Source organism: Megalobrama amblycephala, linkage group LG13, assembly GCF_018812025.1.
Source record: "Megalobrama amblycephala isolate DHTTF-2021 linkage group LG13, ASM1881202v1, whole genome shotgun sequence".
Classification (NCBI taxonomy): domain Eukaryota; kingdom Metazoa; phylum Chordata; class Actinopteri; order Cypriniformes; family Xenocyprididae; genus Megalobrama; species Megalobrama amblycephala.
This window is the reverse complement of record NC_063056.1, coordinates 8,707,671-8,730,600: the sequence shown is the minus strand read 5'-3', so window position 1 is coordinate 8,730,600 and position 22,930 is coordinate 8,707,671. Positions and strand designations below refer to the sequence as shown.

Here is a 22,930-nt window from a genome sequence, read left to right as displayed (position 1 = left end):
TTTGTGCTAAGATTTCTCCAAGAAAAATTCTCGGAGGGCCTATCGCCTTCAATCTTGAAGGTTTATGTCGCGGCTATCTCAGCCTTTCATGCTTCTCTTGATGGTGGCTTCTCGGTGGGTCGAGACCCCCTTGTTACTCGCTTCCTCCGTGGCACACTGAGGTTGAGGCCGGCCTGGGGACCTGGCTGTGGTATTACAAGGGTTAGCTGAGGCTCCCTTCGAACCACTCTCACTGTAAAACAGTTTCAGAGACTGTTGGGTCTGATGGCAGCTGCGTCCAACGTGATTACTATTGGCCTTCTGCACATGAGACCCTTACAGTGGTGGCTCAGGACCAAGGGGTTTTCCCTGAGGGGAAATCCTTTTCGCATGATCAAAGTCACGCGGCGATGCCTTCGTGCTCGGGTCATGTGGAAAAAGCCTTGGTTCCTGTCCCAGGGACCCGTGCTGGGAACTCCTCGTCGTCACGTAATGCTTACGACAGATGTTTCCCTCACGGGCTGGGGGAGCGAACATGAATGGTCGCTCGGCTCAGGGTCTATGGGAGGACCATCAGCTCTCCTGGCACATAAATCGGCTGGAGATGATGGCGGTGTTTCTAGCACTGAAACACTTACTCCCAGACCTGAGTGGCCACTACGTGTTGGTCCGTACGGACAACACGATGGCGGGATGGTGAAAGCATTCCTTCACGCTAGACCTGGCTATGTGCCAGGGTCCCCACCAATGTCCCAGGTCCCATTGTACTCCAGGCCTTCTATCCTCCTCCCTTCGAGTCTTCGGATCAGGAAAAACTGAATCTGCTCTGCCCGTTGAGGGCTTTGGATGCTTATGCCCACAGAGCTGCCCTGTGGCGAAAATCAGACCAATTGTTTGTCTGTTATGGGTCCCCTAAGAAAGGGGGCCCAGCAACTAAGCAGAAGATGAGCAAGTGGGTGGTTGAGGCCATCTCACTTGCATATGAATCGGCCAGACAGCCCTCTCCATTTGCTGTTCGCGCCCATTTCACTAGGGGTATGGCGGCATCAAAGGCTCTGATGTCTGGAATATCCATTAATGGTATCTGTGATGCAGCTGAATGGTCATGCCAGCACACATTTATCAGGGTTTATACCCTTGATGTTGGCTCCACTCCGGGGTCTATTTTGTCACTAACATTGGCAAGTATATGAAGCTACGGCACAGTTGGGATTGCATTCCCAATGCATTGCCACGCAGCATCGACAGTTCCCACGAAAGGGAACGTCTCAGGTTACAGATGTAACCCTGGTTCCCTGAGTAGGGAACGAGACACTGCGTCTCTTGCCGTACCCCCTGCATACTTGCGAGTGCTTGCTTCAGACTTATCCCAGAAGCTAGCGTTCTCTGCATCCGGGTATGCTTTATAGTTTCCTGGTCCGTGACGTCACCCGTCTCTGATGTCTCGCTACGCGATTGGTTAGATACATGAGTGCTTCAGTGACGACATCACACAGAAGGTTCCCAATGCGTTGCCACGCAGCGTCTCGTTCCCTACTCAGGGAACCAGGGTTACATCTGTAACCTGAGATGTTTTGTTTAGTTTAGTTTTGTCTGACCCTGCTGAATTTTCAATTTCTCGATTGTCTTCATGCTGATTTCTGTCATTGCAGGTATAAATATAACACTGCAGGAAGGATGCACCGTAAGTTGAGTCTATGAAATTACGTTTTAGAGTTAGACTCACAGCTCCTATCAACAGCCATGTTTCCATCCATGTATTTTATGCACATTTTGGGATATTGCATAAGATTATGTGATTACTGAACTAATCAGCTTCATCACACACCATCTAAAATTTGGTTTTAGTTATTCTGAAATGCCTGTCAAAATGATTTGGTATAATTACCTACCAGACCTGTTACACACAATCATGAACATCAGGCATCTAAACAAAAGATGACATGACAGCGTTTATTATTGTGTTTCATGTCTGGTTGCAGCAGCTTCAATTTTTATTACTGGTGTTTTCTGCCAGTTTTTCAGGAATTGGCAATTTTACTCCCTAGAACACATGGAATGGAAATGGTGTTTTTTTTTTTTTTTTTTTTTTTTAACTAATTAGTCCAAAGAGCAGTACAATTAAATGTGAATTTTAACTTATTTGAAATATGAATGTGCTTGTCTATTTATTGTTGATAGATGTGTGTTGTATGTCTGTACTAACATCACTGAAGGATCTTCACAGTGTTCTTCAGTACAGTAAAAATACATGTTTGGTTCCCTGTTATTCTTGAAAAACATGATCAAAATCAACAAATACTGCTTTCACAATTGTGTTTTCAGAGTCCGAACTGTTTCGAAAATCTACTTGAGCAGATCGAGAACATTACATCATCTCAAGTGCTCTCTGTCACTGTAAGTCTTGATAAAATCATATTTGTCAGTTACATACTGTAGATAATAGATGATTGACAAAACAGTGTTGACTGTGTTGGCTCTGTTGACATTTACTGTGAGTCTATTTATCTGATCAATAAACTAGACTGTGACAAACATTTTGACTATGGCCTTCAACGCTTCAGAGAAGATTTTAGACTCGTCATCATCATCAGTCAGCCCAACTGAACTCGCCTCCCATGGAAACCGTGTGTTAAAAACCAGTGAGAAACTCATCTCTACATTGGTGAAGCCGACAGACACAAGTGACAATGTCAGTTTGGCTCTTGCTGCTGTTGGTAAGTGCAGAAACAGTTTTTGGTAGGGCTGTCAAGCAATTCAGATTTTTAATCTAATTAATCTCAGATTAATTGCAAATCAAATTTTGCTGAGAAATTACTCCCAAAAGATAATATAAAGTCATTATGTGTGAAGGATCAAATAGACATTACAAAAAAAGTGGCTTCAACAAGAAATATTTGATTTGATTCAACATAGAATTTATTACACATACTCTTTTGGACCATGAGGGTGAGTAAATGATGACTGATCATTTTTATTTTTGGGTGAACTATAACTTTTTGTATTACTATATCAAAATGTAAAATTATTTTTTAAATAAAATTATACTCTAAATAAGAAGCTAAAACTGCCAATGGTAAATGTCTTTATTGATTCATTAAGTCATTCATTAAGTAAACCATTCAGATATTTTGGTTTTTAAATACATACAGCCTGACATCAGCTGCAAATAAAGGACACCAAGTTCTTTTATTTGCAGTTGATTTCAGGCAGTGTGGCTTTAAGTCAGTTGTAGTTGTTGTTTCATTTTCTGAGAGTGCAAGAATGATGTTGAACCAACATCATATTGAAACATTGATTCATTGATTGATTCATTATCATTGATTTTTTTTTAATAACATTTCAACATTAATTGCGGGTGCAAAAGTGACGTTGATTCAATGCAGTTAACACTTACACATTAACATTGATTTAACATTATTTCTATGGATGCTTGCTATCTGGGTTTAGTCTAGAGAGCAGCAGAGGATCACAGGTGACAGACAGCAACAATGATTAATGCTACAGCTACAGTAACTATGTAATTGTGAAGAGTTACAAATGTTTTGAAAGAGATCAGACAAATTCATTCATTATTTGGTAGAAGCTCGTCAAATTACACAGATGTCAGATGGACAGGTGTCCTGAAAATCACTCATCCTGAAAAACCATAAATGTTTGATTTTAAGGATATTTGGAAGCAAAACTAGTTGGGAACTGAATCACTTGAGTAATACTCAAAGTAAATTCACAGTAAATTCCCCAATTCTGTCATTAATTACTTACCTTCATGTTGTTCCAAACCTGTAAGACCTTTATTCATCTTCGGAACACAAATTGATATATATATTTTTTTGATGAAATCTGAGAGCTTACTTTCATAGAAAGCAACTACCACACATTGTAAATACAGTGCAGTGGTTTGGGGTTCTACGTCAGCATCACACGAATGTGTCGTGGTGCTCACATGAACAATGTCAGAGACTGTCACAGAAGAGAAAAAATTGTTGAATAAAGTCTTTACTTTTTGCGCACAAAAAGTATTCTCGTCGCTTCATAACATTAAGGTTAAACCACTGTAGTCACATGGACTATTCTAACGATGCTATGAGTCCACACTCAAGTGTGTTAAAGTTAATAGAAATAATAAAGTTAATGAGATAATTAAGTCATTGAGTTATGTATGAGCATTAGTGATGAACACCTGCTGAATTAATGAAAGAAAAGTCACACAATTTTAAGTTGCCATTATGGTGATTAGTGTTTGCTTTAGTTGGGCTCTTGACCCTTGACTTTTTAGCATTATACTTTTTTCTGTCTGCTTTTAAACGACGTTTATTATGACAAAGAAAACCCAGAGAAAAAAGTAATCAGGTGTTGGTTATGTTTTAATGGTGACATAATTACCATAGAGTGACCTGATTCTCTGATCTCATATAGAGTTTGATATCTGATTATATGGTTGATATTTAATAACACAAAGATTAGATATAGCAATCCTGTAACTTTACAGTATTAGACTCTGCATATAAAGGTTTGAACTACTTTATCATTTAGACACACACAGACATCAAGAATTAGTGTATGAATCTTAACAAAGGTAACAATTACAGGTCCTTCTCAAAAAATTAGCATATTGTGATAAAGTTCATTATTTTCCATAATGTAATGATAAAAATTAAACTTTCATATATTTTAGATTCATTGCACACCAACTGAAATATTTCAGGTCTTTAATTGTTTTAATACTGATGATTTTGGCATACAGCTCATGAAAACCCAAAATTCTCAAAAAATCTCAAAAAATTAGCATATTTCATCCGACCAATAAAAGAAAAGTGTTTTTAATACAAAAAAAGTCAACATTCAAATAATTATGTTCAGTTATGCACTCAATACTTGGTCGGGAATCCTTTTGCAGAAATGACTGCTTCAATGCGGCGTGGCATGGAGGCAATCAGCCTGTGGCACTGCTGAGGTGTTATGGAGGCCCAGGATGCTTCGATAGCGGCCTTAAGCTCATCCAGAGTGTTGGGTCTTGCGTCTCTCAACTTTCTCTTCACAATATCCCACAGATTCTCTATGGGGTTCAGGTCAGGAGAGTTGGCAGGCCAATTGAGCACAGTAATACCATGGTCAGTAAACCATTTACCAGTGGTTTTGGCACTGTGAGCAGGTGCCAGGTCGTGCTGAAAAACGAAATCTTCATCTCCATAAAGCTTTTCAGCAGATGGAAGCATGAAGTGCTCCAAAATCTCCTGATAGCTAGCTGCATTGACCCTGCCCTTGATAAAACACAGTGGACCAACACCAGCAGCTGACATGGCACCCCAGACCATCACTGACTGTGGGTACTTGACACTGGACTTCAGGCATTTTGGCATTTCCTTCTCCCCAGTCTTCCTCCAGACTCTGGCACCTTGATTTCCGAATGACATGCAAAACTGAGCAACAGTCCAGTGCTGCTTCTCTGTAGCCCAGGTCAGGCGCTTCTGCCGCTGTTTCTGGTTCAAAAGTGGCTTGACCTGGGGAATGCGGCACCTGTAGCCCATTTCCTGCACATGCCTGTGCACGGTGGCTCTGGATGTTTCTACTCCAGACTCAGTCCACTGCTTCCGCACGTCCCCCAAGGTCTGGAATCGGTCCTTCTCCACAATCTTCCTCAGGGTCCGGTCACCTCTTCTCGTTGTGCAGCGTTTTTTGCCACACTTTTTCCTTCCCACAGACTTCCCACTGAGGTGCCTTGATACAGCACTCTGGGAACAGCCTATTCATTCAGAAATTTCTTTCTGTGTCTTACCCTCTCGCTTGAGGGTGTCAATGATGGCCTTCTGGTCGGCAGTCTTACCCATGATTGCGGTTTTGAGTAATGAACCAGGCTGGGAGTTTTTAAAAGCCTCAGGAATCTTTTGCAGGTGTTTAGAGTTAATTAGTTGATTCAGATGATTAGGTTAATAGCTCGTTTAGAGAACCTTTTCATGATATGCTAATTTTTTGAGAACAATACAATAAAACTGTGTTATTAAAACAATAAAAGACCTGAAATATTTCAGTTGGTGTGCAATGAATCTAAAATATATGAAAGTTTAATTTTTATCATTACATTACGGAAAATAATGAACTTTATCACAATATGCTAATTTTTTTAGAAGGACCTGTAAACAGGATATTCAGGTAAACGGAGAACATCACAAAACAAGCAACTAAAAAATCACATCAAAATTTAAAGAAAATAGTAATAAAAGAAATTACTAAGAAAGACAATTAAGCTCATAATTTATTCATGACACAATTCATGCTGGGAGCCATGGATGAGTTTTGATTGGTGCACCCAGAATGTCACGGTTCGCAGATGCATTGTTTCCTTCTTGTCGCGTGCTCTGTGTTATGACAGCAGTGGGTGTGTTTGTGTTTGTGTGCGAGTGTGTTTGTGGGTGTGCCCAGGCCACGTGGGTGATTATTGGACCCAGCTGCCACCCATCACTCTCCCCACCTGCTGCTCATTCCCTCAGTCCTTAAATACTCACCTCATTCCTGTCTCCATTGTCAGATCGTTGTTTGGTGTCCTGTTCGTGGTTGTCTCGTCTGTTCCTGACCGGAGTCCCAGTTGTTCGTCGTCTTCTGTGGATTACTGTCTTCGTGCCTTGTCTTTTGTCTGGATCCTGGATTTATCTCACCGCCACTCTTCAGTCACCACGCCACGTCACCAGCCGACCATCTCAGTCCCTGCGCCTACCTGTAGCCTGCACGTTCTCATTGACTGTGTTTCTGTTACTGCTTGTTGTTCAATAAACGGCGTTACTTGCATTTGCTTCCTGTAATCAATCATGACAGAACGATCTGACCTCGCTACGGAAGCAGCAAGCACTCAGCAGTCTTCGCTGGAGGATTTCGTCAACAGCAGCATTCGTCGAATGGAGTCGCAGGAGAGAAACCTCAACGAGACGGGAAGAGCCGTGCAGGCTCTCGTGGCGCAGGTGTCCGAGCTCACCCAGCAAGTCCAGCTGCTTCGTGTCCCCGCTGCGCCGCCCACACCGGCCGTTTCCCCACCCACACCAGCGAGCGTCGCCGCTTCGGAGCCTCGTCTCCCTGTACCCGAAGCTTATTCAGGTGAACCAGGATTTTGCAGAGCTTTTCTGACTCATTGTACCATGCACTTTGCTCTGCAGCCCCGCACCTACAGCACCGAACAAAGCAGAGTGGCTTTCGTACTGACGCTTTTGACGGGGAAGGCGTCGCTCTGGGGAACGGCGGTGTGGGAGAACCAAGACCCCTGCTGTACCTCGTTCCAGTCACTCTCCGCAGAGATGAAGAGAGTGTTCGACCGCTCAGTCGCGGGGAGAGAAGCCGCCAGACAGTTGGCGGAACTACGCCAAGGAGAGAAGTCGGTGTCTGACTATTCCATCGAATTTCGTACATTGGCGGCAGAGTGTCACTGGAACGAGGAGGCGCAGTGGGACATGTTCCTGCATGGGTTGGCTGACCGTGTCCAAAGGGAGATCTACACGCTGGACCTCCCCACCACGTTTAATGGTCTTGTCGACCTGGCGCTCAGGGTGGATGCTCGGCTGACCAGGGCCGAGCGGAGAAGTCCAGCCCACAGGAGTGAGGAAGTCCTGAGGTCCAGCGGCGGGGACACGGTCAGTCCCCTTCAAGATCATGAGCCCATGCAGGTGGGTCGAGCTCGGCTTTCCCGGGAGGAGCGGGAGAGGCGGAGGTCCCAAGGACTTTGTTTATATTGTGGCAAGGCGGGCCATTTCGCTTACAACTGCCCGTTAAAAGGGCAAGCCCGGCAGTAAGTTTGAGGCTACTGTCGGGTGGGATCTCCGCTGGAAAGTCCTCAACCACATCCACCCTCCTCCCGGTGAGATTGGGATGGTCGCATCACTTTCACAACTGCAACGCACTTCTGGATTCTGGGGCAGAAGGTAACTTCATGGACCAATCTTTCGCCACCAAGTTCCACATTCCTTTCAAACCACTCACCGACAGAATCGCTGTTCACGCACTCAACGGACAGAGCCTTCCCACCATTTCTCACGAAACTGAAGATCTCACCCTCATCACCGCTGGCAACCATTCGGAACGGATTAAGTTTTTTATTTTTGATTCCCCTCACACCCCCGTCGTCCTTGGTCATCCTTGGTTCACCAAACACAACCCCCGGGTAGACTGGGTCCAGAATTCCATTGTGGCCTGGAGTGAGGAGTGTCATAAGTCTTGTCTTGTCTCTGCTTGTTCGTCTGTTTCTGGTTCTGTTTTACAGGAGGAAGCAGTGGATCTGTCTACCGTGCCCATTGAGTACCAGGACCTGAAGGAGGTGTTCAGTAAGTCCAGGGCTGCTTCTCTTCCTCCGCATCGTCCCTACGACTGTGCCATAGATCTAGTATCAGGGAAGTCTCCGCCTAAAGGCAAGTTATATTCACTTTCGGTCCCCGAAAGAGAGGCTATGGAGAAATATATTTCTGATTCACTAGCAGCCGGGTTCATTCGCCATTCCTCTTCTCCAGCGGGGGCGGGGTTCTTTTTTGTGGGGAAGAAGGATGGTTCCCTGCGACCTTGTATTGATTACCGGGGGTTGAACAACATTACGGTAAAGAATACCTATCCTTTGCCGTTAATGTCTTCAGCCTTTGAGAGGTTGCAGGGAGCATCCGTCTTCACAAAATTGGATTTAAGGAATGCTTATCATTTGGTCCGCATCAGGGAGGGTGATGAATGGAAGACCGCCTTTAACACCCCTAGGGGGCACTTTGAATACTTGGTCATGCCGTTCGGGCTTTCCAACTCCCCAGCGGTCTTCCAGGCACTCGTTAATGACGTGCTGAGAGATATGGTCGATCAGTTCTTATATGTCTACCTGGACGACATATTGATTTTTTCCTCATCTCTCCAGGAACACGTACAGCACGTTCGACGAGTGCTTCAGAGGTTGTTAGTGAATGGGCTTTTTGTCAAGGCGGAGAAATGCGTTTTTCATGCACAGTCTGTTCCTTTCCTAGGGTACATCGTGTCGACTGAGGGAGTACGCATGGACCCTGAGAAGGTTAAGGCTGTGGTGGATTGGCCAAATCCAGATTCCCGTAAGGCCCTACAGAGGTTTCTGGGGTTCGCCAATTTTTACCGGCGTTTCATTCGCAACTTCAGCCAACTAGCCTCACCTCTGATCGCCTTGACCTCCCCCAGAACTACGTTCAGGTGGTCAGACGCAGCTGAGGCTGCGTTTGCCAAACTGAAGGCTCGCTTTGTTTCGGCCCCCATTCTCGTTGCCCCTGATCCATCACGGCAGTTTGTGGTGGAGGTTGACGCATCAGAGGTGGGGGTAGGTGCAGTGTTGTCCCAGCGTGCTTCCGCGGACGATAAGATGCATCCGTGCGCGTTTTTTTCTCATCGTTTATCTCCCGCCGAAAGTAACTACGACATTGGTAATCGAGAGTTGCTGGCAGTCAAGTTAGCGTTGGAGGAATGGCGCCACTGGTTAGAGGGCTCTGGGGTACCCTTTATCGTCTGGACCGATCATAAGAACCTAGAATACATCAGAACTGCCAAGAGATTGAACTCCAGGCAGGCTCGGTGGGCACTTTTTTTCGGACGTTTTGATTTTACTCTCTCGTACCGCCCGGGTTCCAAGAACATCAAACCCGACTCTTTGTCTCGTATTTTTGACCGTTCCGAACGCCCGTCTACTCCCGAGTGTATTTTTCCCGAGAGATTAGTTATCTCCACACTCACATGGGAGGTCGAATCGAGAGTCAAGTCGGCTCTAGAAGGGGTAACGCCTCCGCCCGAGTGCCCACCAAACCGATTATTTGTGCCGGAGGGATTACGGTCCAGGGTCATTCAGTGGGGTCATTGTTCCAACGTGGCATGTCATCCAGGAGTCAGTCGAACTAAGTTTTTGGTTAAGCAACGATTCTGGTGGCCTCTCATGGCTCGTGACGTTCGCGATTTTGTCTTGGCTTGCTCAGTCTGCGCTGTTGGTAAGACTTCCAATCGTGCCCCAGATGGGTTACTTCAACCGCTGTCAGTCCCTTCGAGACCCTGGTCCCATATCTCGCTAGATTTTGTGACCGCCCTCCCACCCTCCCAAGGGAACACGGTTGTTTTAACCGTAGTGGACCGGTTCTCGAAGGCGGCTCATTTTATTCCCTTGCCCAAATTACCCTCAGCCAAGGAGACAGCGGTTACGATCATTGACCACGTCTTTCGGATTCATGGCCTCCCGGTAGACGTGGTCTCTGACAGGGGTCCCCAATTCGTTTCCAAATTTTGGCAGGAATTCTGTAGATTGCTGGGGGCGACTGTTAGTCTGTCGTCGGGGTTTCACCCCCAGAGCAATGGTCAGACTGAGAGAGCCAATCAGGATTTGGAGCGAGCGTTGCGATGTATGGTCTCCAAGAATCCTTCCTCCTGGAGTCAACAACTCTCAATGGTGGAGTACGCACACAATACTTTACCAGTGTCGTCCACGGGCCTATCTCCGTTTGAATGCAGTGTAGGTTACCAGCCACCTATTTTTCCCAGTCTGGAATCCGAGGTCGCGGTCCCCTCTGCCCACGCCTTTGTCCAGAGGTGCCACCGAACTTGGACGAGAGCCCGAGAGACTCTCCTCCAAGTGAGGGAACGCACCAAGGCCAAGGCCGATCGCCACCGGTCAAGGCCTCCGGTTTACGTCGTCGGTCAAAGAGTGTGGCTTTCTACAAAGGATATTCCTCTCCGACCCGTTTCTAAGAAGCTTGCTCCAAAATTCATTGGCCCGTTCACTGTCACCAAGATCATTAGTCCGGTGGCAGTCCGCCTCAAACTTCCTCCAGTGTACAGGAGGATTCATTCCGTCTTCCATGTCTCCAAAATTAAACCTGTTTTTCATTCTGAGACTAATCCGCCAGCCCCGGTTCCCCCACCGCCGCGTCTCATAGATGGGGAACCATCTTATTCGGTAAATCGCATTCTGGACTCTAGGCGGAGGGGACGCGGATTTCAGTACTTGGTGGACTGGGAAGGTTACGGTCCGGAGGAGAGGAGTTGGGTTCCTGCCAGGGACATTCTGGATCACACCCTTATCGATGATTACAATCGACAGGTAAGGGAGTCGGGGAATGCCAGGAGGCATTCCTAGGAGGAGGGGTACTGTCACGGTTCGCAGATGCATTGTTTCCTTCTTGTCGCGTGCTCTGTGTTATGACAGCAGTGGGTGTGTTTGTGTTTGTGTGCGAGTGTGTTTGTGGGTGTGCCCAGGCCACGTGGGTGATTATTGGACCCAGCTGCCACCCATCACTCTCCCCACCTGCTGCTCATTCCCTCAGTCCTTAAATACTCACCTCATTCCTGTCTCCATTGTCAGATCGTTGTTTGGTGTCCTGTTCGTGGTTGTCTCGTCTGTTCCTGACCGGAGTCCCAGTTGTTCGTCGTCTTCTGTGGATTACTGTCTTCGTGCCTTGTCTTTTGTCTGGATCCTGGATTTATCTCACCGCCACTCTTCAGTCACCACGCCACGTCACCAGCCGACCATCTCAGTCCCTGCGCCTACCTGTAGCCTGCACGTTCTCATTGACTGTGTTTCTGTTACTGCTTGTTGTTCAATAAACGGCGTTACTTGCATTTGCTTCCTGTAATCAATCATGACACAGAATGCACTGCAACATGAAGCTTTTTTATTGTCACCATTGTTAATGCATACGCATGGATTCTTAATGTCTGTGTGTCTGATTGATTTTTTTGAGCAAAGCAACTTTTAAAAATCCTTCAGTTGAAGAAGCTCAGGTCTGTCATAATCAATAAGATAAAATTAACACGTCACTCAGACAGTCAGAGATAGTGCTCTAAATAAGACTGTGTGTACAGATGCTCTCAGACACACCTGCTGCCAATATTGATCAGCTCTGTACATGATGACTCTTCAGGACAGGGGTGGTGAAGTTTTGTCCTGGAGAGCCTCAGCCCTGCAGAGTTTAGCTGCAACCCTGATTAAAAACTCACCTGCCTGTAGCTTTCTAGCAACCCTTCAGACCTTGATTAGCTTGTTTAGGTGTTTTTGATTAGGGTTGGAGCTAAACTCTGCAAGACTGTGGCTCTCCAGGAACAACATTAGCCATCCCTGCTTCAGGAGGTGACTTGGCACTTGCTGGACACTCTGGGACGTTCTGAAGCCATCTTCATTGCAGTTGAATTTCTCACCTTGAAGTTCTTGATGATCCAGTAAATGGTTCTTTCAGGTGCAATATTCTTTGCATCAAAATCACCAGTGATTTTGCTCATTATCATCAGGCGTCTTCAATAATCAAACAATCATCACTCACTTAATCACTTAAAGGGTTAGTTCACCCAAAAATGAAATTTCTGTCATTAAGTACTCTCATGTCATTCCAAACCTGTAAGACCTTCGTTCTTTTTTGGAATACAATATTGAGTCTTGTCACTTCATAACATTAAAGACCCCCTGTGGTGAAAATCAAGTTTTTAATGTTGTTTATATACCTATGTAGTGTTTTTAATATGCTTTGAGACAAACTATGTGCAAATTCATAAGTCAGCACCATTGCTGAGTATTTTATGTTTGAAACTGCAGTAAACAAAAAACCCGCGGTTTGAAATCGGTGGTGTTTGTGATGTCACAGACTACCTTGTAACCAATCACAACAACGTGCCAGCAGGCTTTCATCTGAATGTTTTTTTTTTTTTTTTTTTTTTTAAATCTGAAAAACTCCAAAAAGCAACAAAATTGACATCTTTTTAGTGCATGTTCACAGAGGAAAATGGCTACTTGTTCTCTTGATACTGTCTGCTTTACTGAGAAATCACTTCAGGTGATTCAGTGAGAGAGCAGTCCAAACAAATGCAAATAGATTCAGACTGTTTTGCAAAGGCATTTTACCAATTCATAATTTAAAACACAATTGAAGTGTCAGAAAATATGAGCAGTTCAGTTGCACAGCTGTTAAACTGAATATATGAAGCGAAGCAAGCTTTTTTCTGAAATATCCACAACACAAACAACAAATTGCTCATCACTACAGCAACAGTAGACTCTCCGAGCTGGTGTGAGCGAGTGGAGGCAGAGCTAATTTGCATATTCATTGATCCGTGTATATTAAATGAGGCAAGGGTGTAGAGTTACATTCAAGCTATTTTAAGACATGAATCATTTTTTTTTCACTTGATTTTTTTTTTTTTTTTTAAATATGTCATTTTTGTGATCAAAGATGAGTTTTAAGGGATAAAATAATTGACTACAGGGGGACTTTAAGACTGTAGTTATGTTGACTGTTTTAACAATATCTTTAGTACTTTTCTGGACCTTGAATGACAGTAATTACGTTGCTTTCTATTGGGGATAAAAAAAACTCTTGGATTTCATCAAAAATAACATAAGATAAACAAAGGTGTTTGGAATTACATGAGAGTGTGTACTTGATGAGAAAAAAAATCATTTTTGGGAGAACTAACCCTTTCAGTATCTAAATAACTGCTTCTGTGTTACTTTTAACATCCTGCTGTTGGTTTCAATATGAAAACAGAGCGGTGTTGATTTAGGACAGGGAATTTACTGTGCTGTAAGATCTAACCTTTGACCTCCTGAAGACAGTTAATAGTGCTTAGATTAACATTTATTCAGTTTGCGGATTAAATAAAAGCAAACCTAAAGGGTTCAAAATTATATCAGAGATGAAAATCCAACAATAGTGAATAGTCATTTTATTTGTTTGTCTTTTGTGCAAATTGAATGATTGAATTGTACTTTCATTTAAAAAAAAAAAAAAAGTTAAATATTGTACATAAATTAATATAGCACACAACTGCGTGTTTGTTTTTAATCAGAGGTTGAAGTCTTCATGGTTGGACCAAGTGTCACCTTAACTAAAATCCCTCGACTTGACACGACAAACTCTTCTGTGGACATTGATCTCATTGGGATTGCCAAGAACAATAAAGGTATGTGAAATGTCTCTGTAGAATTAATGATTCTCTGTAAAAATTAATATTTTTTTTTATTATTTTTTATTATTATTATTGTTGTTGTTTTAGCATGGTATTGCATGTAAACTTCTGTTTCTGTCACACAGGATCAGCTGCTGTGGCTTTCATGGGTTACAACACAATGGAGAATCTACTGAAGCCTGACTTCTTCAACACATCAAATGATACGGTTAAAACCATGATGTCCACTGTGATCTCAGCTACTCTTCCCAAAACCAACAACACTAAACTTACCAAACCAGTCAACTTCACCCTCAAACACATCAGAGTGAGAGACTGAAATGAGTTTTTGACCAACCTGAGAACTGATGAACATCTGAAAACATCTAATATTCAGTCTTGTAATATTTCTGCATGTTCTTTCTTCATCTTCCAGGAGTTTGACCCCAACGGTTCTCTGTCTTGTGTGTACTGGAATATCAGCGAATGGATTGTAGATGGTTGTTCTGTTTTAGAGACCAACAGCAACTACACTGTGTGTTCCTGTGTTCATCTGTCGACATTCGCTCTCATCATGCAAACCAGCAGACCAGCAGAGGTACGAGAACATTTACATAGTGACCATTGAAGAACAGCACAGATTTGGCACTCATGTACTCTGACATGTTTTCTCAGAGCGACTCACAGCTGGATCTGTTGAATTTGGTGTGTGTGATCGTGGGGCTGGTGTTCTTCAGTTTGGCCCTGTTGACCTTTGCCCTTTGTCAGTGGAGTCCTGGAGTGAATAATGTGGCTCGGATCAACATCTGCATCAGTCTTCTGTTGGCTCACCTTCTGTTCCTGCTCACACAACAGTTCCTGGACCTCATACGCCCTCAGCAGGTGAGAATGATGAAGGAGCCCTACAGCTCAGCACAACCTCACTGAGAATCATCATAACTGTCTCTCATGATCTCCAGGTGTTGTGTGCCGCGATATCAGGTGTGCTGCACTTCCTCTTTCTCTCCGGCTTTGTGTGGATGTTCATTGAAGCTGTGCTGCTCTTCATCTGCGTGAGGAACCTATCACAGATCAGCTCCAAAAAGAGGGAGGTGCTAAGCACTGGATTCCTGTGTGTGATTGGATATACGGTTGCTCTGGTTGTGGTGGCTGTGTCTGTCGGGCTGCTTCCTGAAGGCTACGGCAGCGAACAGTGAGTTGTTTAAAATAAATTAAAATAAATTAAATTAAAATGAAATAAATCAGGCTTTTATGACATTTCTTATATCTGATAAAAGTACATTTTTACACACTCTGTATAAACACATACAATATTAAAAATATTAAAAAAGTCAAATAGTATTTTTGACAGATTCATCTAGTTCTTATATTGTGTTTTCCTCCAAACAGCTGCTGGATTAAAATGGATAAAGGTTTTATCTGGAGTTTTCTGGGTCCTGTTTGTGTCATACTAGCAGTAAGCACATCACTTATTTCTCATGATTTTAGTTCATATTAAAGTGATAAAAAGGTGATTTCTACTTTTTCTAATTTTCAGTTGAACATGATTCTCTTCATCAACATCATCATCAAACTGAACTCAACTCTCAAAAATCTGAACGCTGAAGTTTCACAGATGAAACAGACCAAGTAACAAACATTATGATTTGATCACTCCATTGAAAAATATATGCAGTCAATAAAGACACATTAACTCTCTCTGTTTCTCTGCAGGATTATGACATTTAAAACACTGGCTCAGTTTGTGGTTCTTGGTTGCTCCTGGATTCTGGGTTTCTTCACTAATGGCAGGAAGGAGCTGGAGATCCTCTTCCTGATCTTGAACTCCCAGCAGGGAACCTTCATCTTCCTGGTCTATTGTGTCCTCAATAATGAGGTCAGACATCACTCAATTTGCCACCATATTCAATGTCAAAATCTGAATATGAAAGACTATAACAGTTGTTTTCATGGAGGTCCTGTCATTTTGTCAATCTGTGTCTTTTAGAGAGAAATGTCAGAAGCAGTTGTTTAATCTGTTACTTTTCCATTTTCTTCCTGTGACAATGTTCAAATGAGCCAAAACTACAAACTCGATTCCAAAAAAGTTAGGACACTGTACAAATTGTGAATAAAAAAGGAATGCAATAATTTACAAATCTCATAAACTTATATTTTATTCACAATAGATTATAGATAACATATCAAATGTTGAAAGTGAGACATTTTGAAATGTCATGCCAAATATTGGCTCATTTTGGATTTCATGAGAGCTACACATTCCAAAAAAGTTGGGACAGGTAGCAATAAGAGGCCGGAAAAGTTAAATGTACATATAAGGAACAACTGGAGGACCAATTTGCAACTTATTAGGTCAATTGGCAACATGATTGGGTATAAAAAGAGCCTCTCAGAGTGGCAGTGTCTCTCAGAAGTCAAGATGGGCAGAGGATCACCAATTCCCCCAATGCTGTAGCGAAAAATAGTGGAGCAATATCGGAAAGGAGTTTCTCAGAGAAAAATTGCAAAGAGTTTGAAGTTATCATCATCTACAGTGCATAATATCATCCAAAGATTCAGAGAATCTGGAACAATCTCTGTGCGTAAGGGTCAAGGCCGGAAAACCATACTGGATGCCCGTGATCTTCGGGCCCTTAGACGGCACTGCATCACATACAGGAATGCTACTGTGATGGAAATCACAACATGTGCTCAGGAATACTTCCAGAAAACACTGTCGGTGAACACAATCCACCGTGCCATTCGCCGTTGCCAGCTAAAACTCTATAGGTCAAAAAAGAAGCCATATCTAAACATGATCCAGATGTGCAGGCATTTTCTCTGGGCCAAGGCTCATTTAAAATGGACTGTGGCAAAGTGGAAAACTGTTCTGTGGTCAGACTAATCAAAATTTGAAGTTCTTTTTGGAAAACTGGGACGCCATGTCATCCGGACTAAAGAGGACAAGGACAACCCAAGTTGTTATCAGTGCTCAGTTCAGAAGCCTGCATCTCTGATGGTATGGGGTTGCATGAGTGCGTGTGGCATGGGCAGCTTACACATCTGGAAAGGCACCATCAATGCTGAAAGGTATATCAAAGTTCTAGAACAACATATGCTCCCATCCAGATGTCGTCTCTTTCAGGGAAGACCTTGCATTTTCCAACATGACAATGCCAGACCACATACTGCATCAATTACAACATCATGGCTGCATAGAAGAAGGATCCGGGTACTGAAATGGCCAGCCTGCAGTCCAGATCTTTCAACCATAGAAAACATTTGACGCATCATAAAGAGGAAGATGCGACAAAGAAGACCTAAGACAGTTGAGCAACTAGAAGCCTGTATTAGACAAGAATGGGACAACATTCCTATTCCTAAACTTGAGCAACTTGTCTCCTCAGTCCCCAGACGTTTGCAGACTGTTATAAAAAGAAGAGGGGATGCCACACAGTGGTAAACATGGCCTTGTCCCAACTTTTTTGAGATGTGTTGATGCCATGAAATTTAAAATCAACTTATTTTTCCCTTAAAATGATACATTTTCTCAATTTAAACATTTGATATGTCATCTATGTTGTATTCTGAATAAAATATTGAAATTTGAAACTTCCACATCCTTGCATTCTGTTTTTATTCACAATTTGTACAGTGTCCCAACTTTTTTGGAATTGGGTTTGTATTCAAACAGACACTGTCTGATCATGGCATTAATGCTTTCAAACTCTTAGCTTTTAAAAAGACTTCAAACTTTTAGGCCCAGCTTTCCCAGGCTTTTTTCTATGTTGTCCTCTGTAATTAATTCAGCCATTTTATCATCCTGCTTCATAGGAAAACCGTTTCACTCTCCCCAGAAATGGTATATTTAAGAAAAGTATCAGTTTACTTCAGAAAGTCTCTTTTGTTTACCTGTTTATTATAATTCCATTGTGGCTGAGGTTAAAGTTAAAGTTTCAGAGGTTAAATTGATGTCATGATGTCACTCAGCTCCTCTCGTCTCATTCTTGTCCAGGTCAGGCAGCAGTACAGGAAGTGCTTCAGATGTCTTTGCTGTGGACGCAAACAACACTGAGGATGATGGCAGCATCTTCAGGAAATAAAAAGTACTGCTCAAGTGCCGTTAATATACATGTAATGTTGTCATAATTCCAGCCTGTATTCCCCTGTCTCATGGTTAAGGACTTTTATGTTGAAGTTTTTCTGTTCAATTGTGTTCACTTCCTGTGTTTGGTTCCTTATTGCCCTTGTTCCTTACTCCATTGTCTGTTTCCATAGCTACCCTTGTTTGTTACCATGGCCACTTGTTGCCTACACCTGTCTCTCATTAGCCCCATGGTTTCCTTGTGTTTTTAGGTCGGTTTCACACCGCATGCGTCAGCAGAGCGTAAGCAGCTCATATTGTTTTTGGCTTCCATGTTAACAGATGAGAGCATTCACACTGCACGGAGAGGCCGCGTGACAGCGCGTAGCAGAAGCAGCAGTGCCACGATCGTGTTGGCACTGGGTCTATTTTTGCTGCACTGCTAACGGTCAGTTAAAGTGAAAGTACACCTTTGATGGACAAAATAAATATGACTTGATACAAAAAGTGCTCAAAATGCACAGAATTTGAGTATGAGAATTGGAGTATGTCAGGAAAGAAAATGAATATTAAAAAAATGTATAGAAGATTTACTCATTTAAACTTGTTTTTAATTATTCAAATGAATGTAGCTCGAAACTGATTTTTAAAAATTGCATTTAATGTTTGGAAAAATTTGGATTTGGACTGACAGTCTGAATGTAGCCTTATACCTGTGTTTTGGTTGCCTTGTGTCTGTCGTTGTTTTAGCATGTTTCGTAAAGCTGTTACGTTCTTGTTCCTTGCATTTTGTTCCTGTTCCTGGTTTGGATTTTTGATGTGGAATATCTTTGTGTTTTTGGAATCAATGTTTTTCCATTCTGATTCTTGCTCCTCCTTTTCCCTGCTGCTTCGTAACAAATGTTATATTTAAATACACAGAATCAATGTTGTGGGTGTTAATTGTAGTCTTAGCCCGTGTCTTTAAATGGTAAAAAAAAAATACCTTTTGCTAAATACTATTGATGTAGAATTTATAAACTGTATTTAATCTTTTTTTGAAACCTACAATATTTTTTTTGTGGAGGGTGAAAAGCATATTTTTACAGACTGAGTTCACTGTTGAGCTCAGAAAGCTACTTTCTTCTTTAAGGATCCTTTTTATATTTAAATATTGATGTGGTCAAATATATTTTCAGAAGGGAATGTCACAGGTTTCGGTGTAGGGGATTTACCTTTATAACTAAACTATTAAAATAAGTATATGAACAGCTGATATCTTATAATGGCTTTTATTCTAATACATGTTTTGTTACAAAGTTATCTCTTAATAAACAGTGTGATGTAATAAGTGGGTTTGTGTTTTTTCCACATTCCACAAAAGACAAAAAAAAAGCTCTATATAATAGACTGACTCTAATTTGAGAAGAATATCCTAGTTTGAAAAATAAATTTAAATCAAGCCATTTTCTGCAACGCATCTGTATTTAAAATTAAACATAACTGTTAAAACTGAAAAAGAGAGAAAAAAACCTCCACACATGGCATTGTGTGGAAAGCCTGACAATGCACTGTACAGTATACATTTGTTATTTGAATTTGAATATGAGAAGGAAACAGTGGACCAGTGCTCATATTTCCTTATCAGAATGATGAACAGATAACTAATCTATAAGCATCTCAACAAACACAAATATCTTGTTCAGTCAGTCGTGTCGGGTGAGGATCACTGTACATCAGTATTAATTTTGGCAGCCATTTTTGATTTAGTTTTAGTCTTTATCTTCAGACGAGAAGGCTCTTTAGTCTCAGTCACATTTTTGTCTTTAATATTTTAGTCTAGTTTTAGTTGACAAAGTCATTGTATTTTTGTCAAGTTTTAGTCATTACTGTTAGTCAAACTACAGTTACCAACATTCATTTTGATTGCTATTTTATATGTCTTTAGACAAAATGGTCATTTAATTTAAGCTTATGAAAAAACTGAATCAAGGTAACAGGCTGCATTGACATTGCACTTGTAGCAGTAGCACTTGTGCAATTCTACATATCCCTCTTCAGTGGTTCTCAAACTTTCTAGAGTGTCGTTCCCCCTGAGGGATTTAACATCCTTCTGCGTACCCTCTCTTTTCCACTTAGACTGCAATTACACCTTTTCCATTAAGGGACAATATTTGCCTTCTTAAATAGATTTTTCCAGTGCATTTTTTTTTTACTGTTATGAATGTACATAAAAAAAAAAAAAAAAATAATTAAAATAGGCCTATAAAAAACTTTGCAGGATTTACGATACTGATGACCATTAAAGTGCGTCATCACAGTCCGTGAAAAGGGTCTGTTAACTATTTAAGTAGCTTAAAACGTGTTCTTTTAACAGAAAAGCTCTGATAGGGGGTTTAAATTCTGGAAATATGGCAACCGTAAGCATGAACGCTCCTAAAAATGTTTTGTCTCCTTTATTCAACAAAAACAAAACGTGATTTCAAAAGAGTGATTTTGGTAAAGTTTTTATTCTTTTAGCCACATTTCAGTCTCATCTTTTTTCGTCAAGGATATTACATGTGTTTAGTCACAGTTATCTTTTAATGACATTGGTGTCGTCTCTCATCAGTCTAGTCATGGAAAAAAGGTCGTCAACGAATAATTTTCGTCATAGTTTTTCGTTAAAAAATTAACACTGCTGTACATCAGATTATACTGTATCAGGTAAGATCTGTTCATAATGATCTTCATCAGTCTCTTTAATTAAAAAAAACATTTGTTATAATTAATTTGTGTGTAGTTATAGTTGAGTAATTATGCTTTGACCAGGCCAGGACTCTTAGTGTAAGTCCTTTAACATTTTTTAAGGATGAAACACGAATAACTCCAGAGCACTTGTAGATCTACACCACTTTTCAGGTCTGAAGTTTTTGGGAAACAGCTTGTGGCTCTATGATGATTTGTGTATGATAATTTCTGGGATAATTTCATTCTTTATTGCATTATGCTTTGATAATATCTGTTTAAAACTCTCCGTAAACTCCAATTCAAGTTCATAAATGATGTGGAATATTTTTCATGTGTCTTTGAAACAAAGCTTTTTTTTTTAAAGTCATGCGTCAATGCAAAGGCTAATTTGTTTATTATCTAACTGTAAAGGAAACTCGTCCTCTGAACTGGTTTGTGGATAAAGATAAATAAACTGGACTGTCAAAACTGACAATGGCTTTCATTCATAAAGGTGAGTAGGCTATTCTTCTTGTCTTTAAAGGGTTGGCTCTAATTGCCCCAAAAACCGTGACATGAACTGTGACGTGTGATGAATGTAGGGTGAGTCAGCAAAAATGACTTATACCATCAAATAAGCTATGCATCTAATTATATTTTTATAAATTAGCATGGGTCTTTTAAATATATATATGTATTTTTTTTAAATGTGAAAAAGTATAATTGTTTTAAAATTATTTTTTAGAGTATCAGCAGGTCCCAGCAGGCACAACATTCAGGTAAAATATAAAAAGAGGCTGAAATCATTTTATTTTTAACAGTAAATTGACATTATTGTCTTTAGTGTGCCATAGCAACAACACCATAAATGTATTTTATTAAATAGAAAGTTGAACAAATATTTCATTAAACAAAGCAATTAAAAATGAACTGATCATGTTGTATAGGTATGTGTTTCTGTGAATTGGTGTCTTTTATATATGCTTGTCAAATATCTGTTAAACGTTTTGTTAAAGATTAGAACATCTTTGACAAAAACAAACAAACAAACAAATCACTTTAGCATTTCCTGTAGCTATAGGTCTTAACATTGTACTGTACTGTTTCCTTTCTTTGCTTGTCCTCTTGCCACACTGTCTGCAATGCAAATTTTTTTAAGACTTAAGATTTTGTATGGATACATCTAGGCCTATAAACCTGTTTTCACCCTCAATTTCTCTGTGTGTGTGTGTGTGTGTGTGTGTGTGTGTGTGTGTGTGTGTGTGTGTGTGTGTGTGTGCGCAGCCCATTTTAGCTGAAAATTGTGGCCCATTTTAACTTAACCAAGCATTTCTTAATAAAATGACCTTTTTCATAAAAATCAAAGTTTCTTTTTTAAATTAAACTTTTTTTTTTTTTTTTTTTGAAAGAGCATGTCAAAAAATTCTTCATAAACCTTTGCTTTGTTGGTAAGTGTACTTACAATTGTTTTAGTACCCTTATTAGTGATTAATGAAATTTGTCAGGCTCACTTTCCTTACAATTTCTCTGACAAGCTTTATTTAACACTTTGCCCTGCCCACCTTAAAAAACTCAGACCAGTCAAAACTGTTGTTACATGTCAACAAGTGTTGAAGTATCAATGCAAAATCAGTTATTGTGATTGGCTGTAAAAATTTAAAGAGATATGATGCTACAACCTTACTTGGCCCATTTTAACTGATAGCCCATTTTAGCTGACTTCACCCTAGTTTTTTCAATCCAATCTCAGACTCAATCAATACAGTTTTTTTTATTGACTTTTCCTCATATTTCAGGTTTTAGAAAAGCACTGACTCTCAACTTATTCTGTGTAAGTCTAATAAACAGTCACACAACATTTACATCCGACTGTCGCATTCCGCGCCCTAGCGGCAGTCGCACGGTAAACTGACTCTCATCTCTGTTATTCTGTGCAAGTCTAAACAGTGTTTTTTGCTTTTGTGTCTGTATGCTGATGTAATGACCAGTGAACTGAACCTATCCGTTTCTAAAGTGTTAAAAACATCCTGAATGTAATCTTCTGAAATTCTTGATGATTGAGTGAATATTTAAAATTTCATCTTCATCTGATCATATGACTATGACAAACAGCCAACATCATCTAATCACATTTTCTTTTGGCTTTTTTTTTTTTTTTTTTTGCCATAACAAATGTATTTTTAAGACACTAGTGTACAAAAGTCAAGGGTCAAGAACCCAACTAAAGCAAATGCTAAATTCATCATCAACATCTAAACATCTGTTACTTTTTATTAAGAGCTTCTGTAGACAAATGATAGAAAT

General features: G+C 41.0%; 1 protein-coding gene across 5 annotated transcripts in view; it reads left to right on the top strand.

Moving 5' to 3' along the window:
- The window catches only part of LOC125243895 (adhesion G protein-coupled receptor E3-like), a 108,022-nt gene extending 88,579 nt beyond the window's left edge, over window positions 1-19,443 (top strand). For 2 of the 5 annotated variants that reach the window (XM_048153756.1, XM_048153758.1), the window contains 13 exons: window positions 1,632-1,663; window positions 2,305-2,376; window positions 2,504-2,696; window positions 13,777-13,890; window positions 14,022-14,203; window positions 14,312-14,473; window positions 14,551-14,757; window positions 14,835-15,067; window positions 15,265-15,331; window positions 15,413-15,504; window positions 15,589-15,751; window positions 17,870-17,960; window positions 18,211-19,442. In XM_048153756.1, the coding sequence (XP_048009713.1) occupies window positions 1,632-1,663; window positions 2,305-2,376; window positions 2,504-2,696; window positions 13,777-13,890; window positions 14,022-14,203; window positions 14,312-14,473; window positions 14,551-14,757; window positions 14,835-15,067; window positions 15,265-15,331; window positions 15,413-15,504; window positions 15,589-15,751; window positions 17,870-17,929 (1,577 nt within the window). In that variant the 3' untranslated portion in view covers window positions 17,930-17,960; window positions 18,211-19,442. Of the gene's footprint in view, window positions 1-1,631; window positions 1,664-2,304; window positions 2,377-2,503; window positions 2,697-13,776; window positions 13,891-14,021; window positions 14,204-14,311; window positions 14,474-14,550; window positions 14,758-14,834; window positions 15,068-15,264; window positions 15,332-15,412; window positions 15,505-15,588; window positions 15,752-17,869; window positions 17,961-18,210 lie in introns of all 5 variants that reach the window. The other 3 variants (XM_048153757.1, XM_048153759.1, XM_048153760.1) reach the window with 3 other exon arrangements.
- The last annotated feature ends 3,487 nt before the right edge of the window (window positions 19,444-22,930 follow it).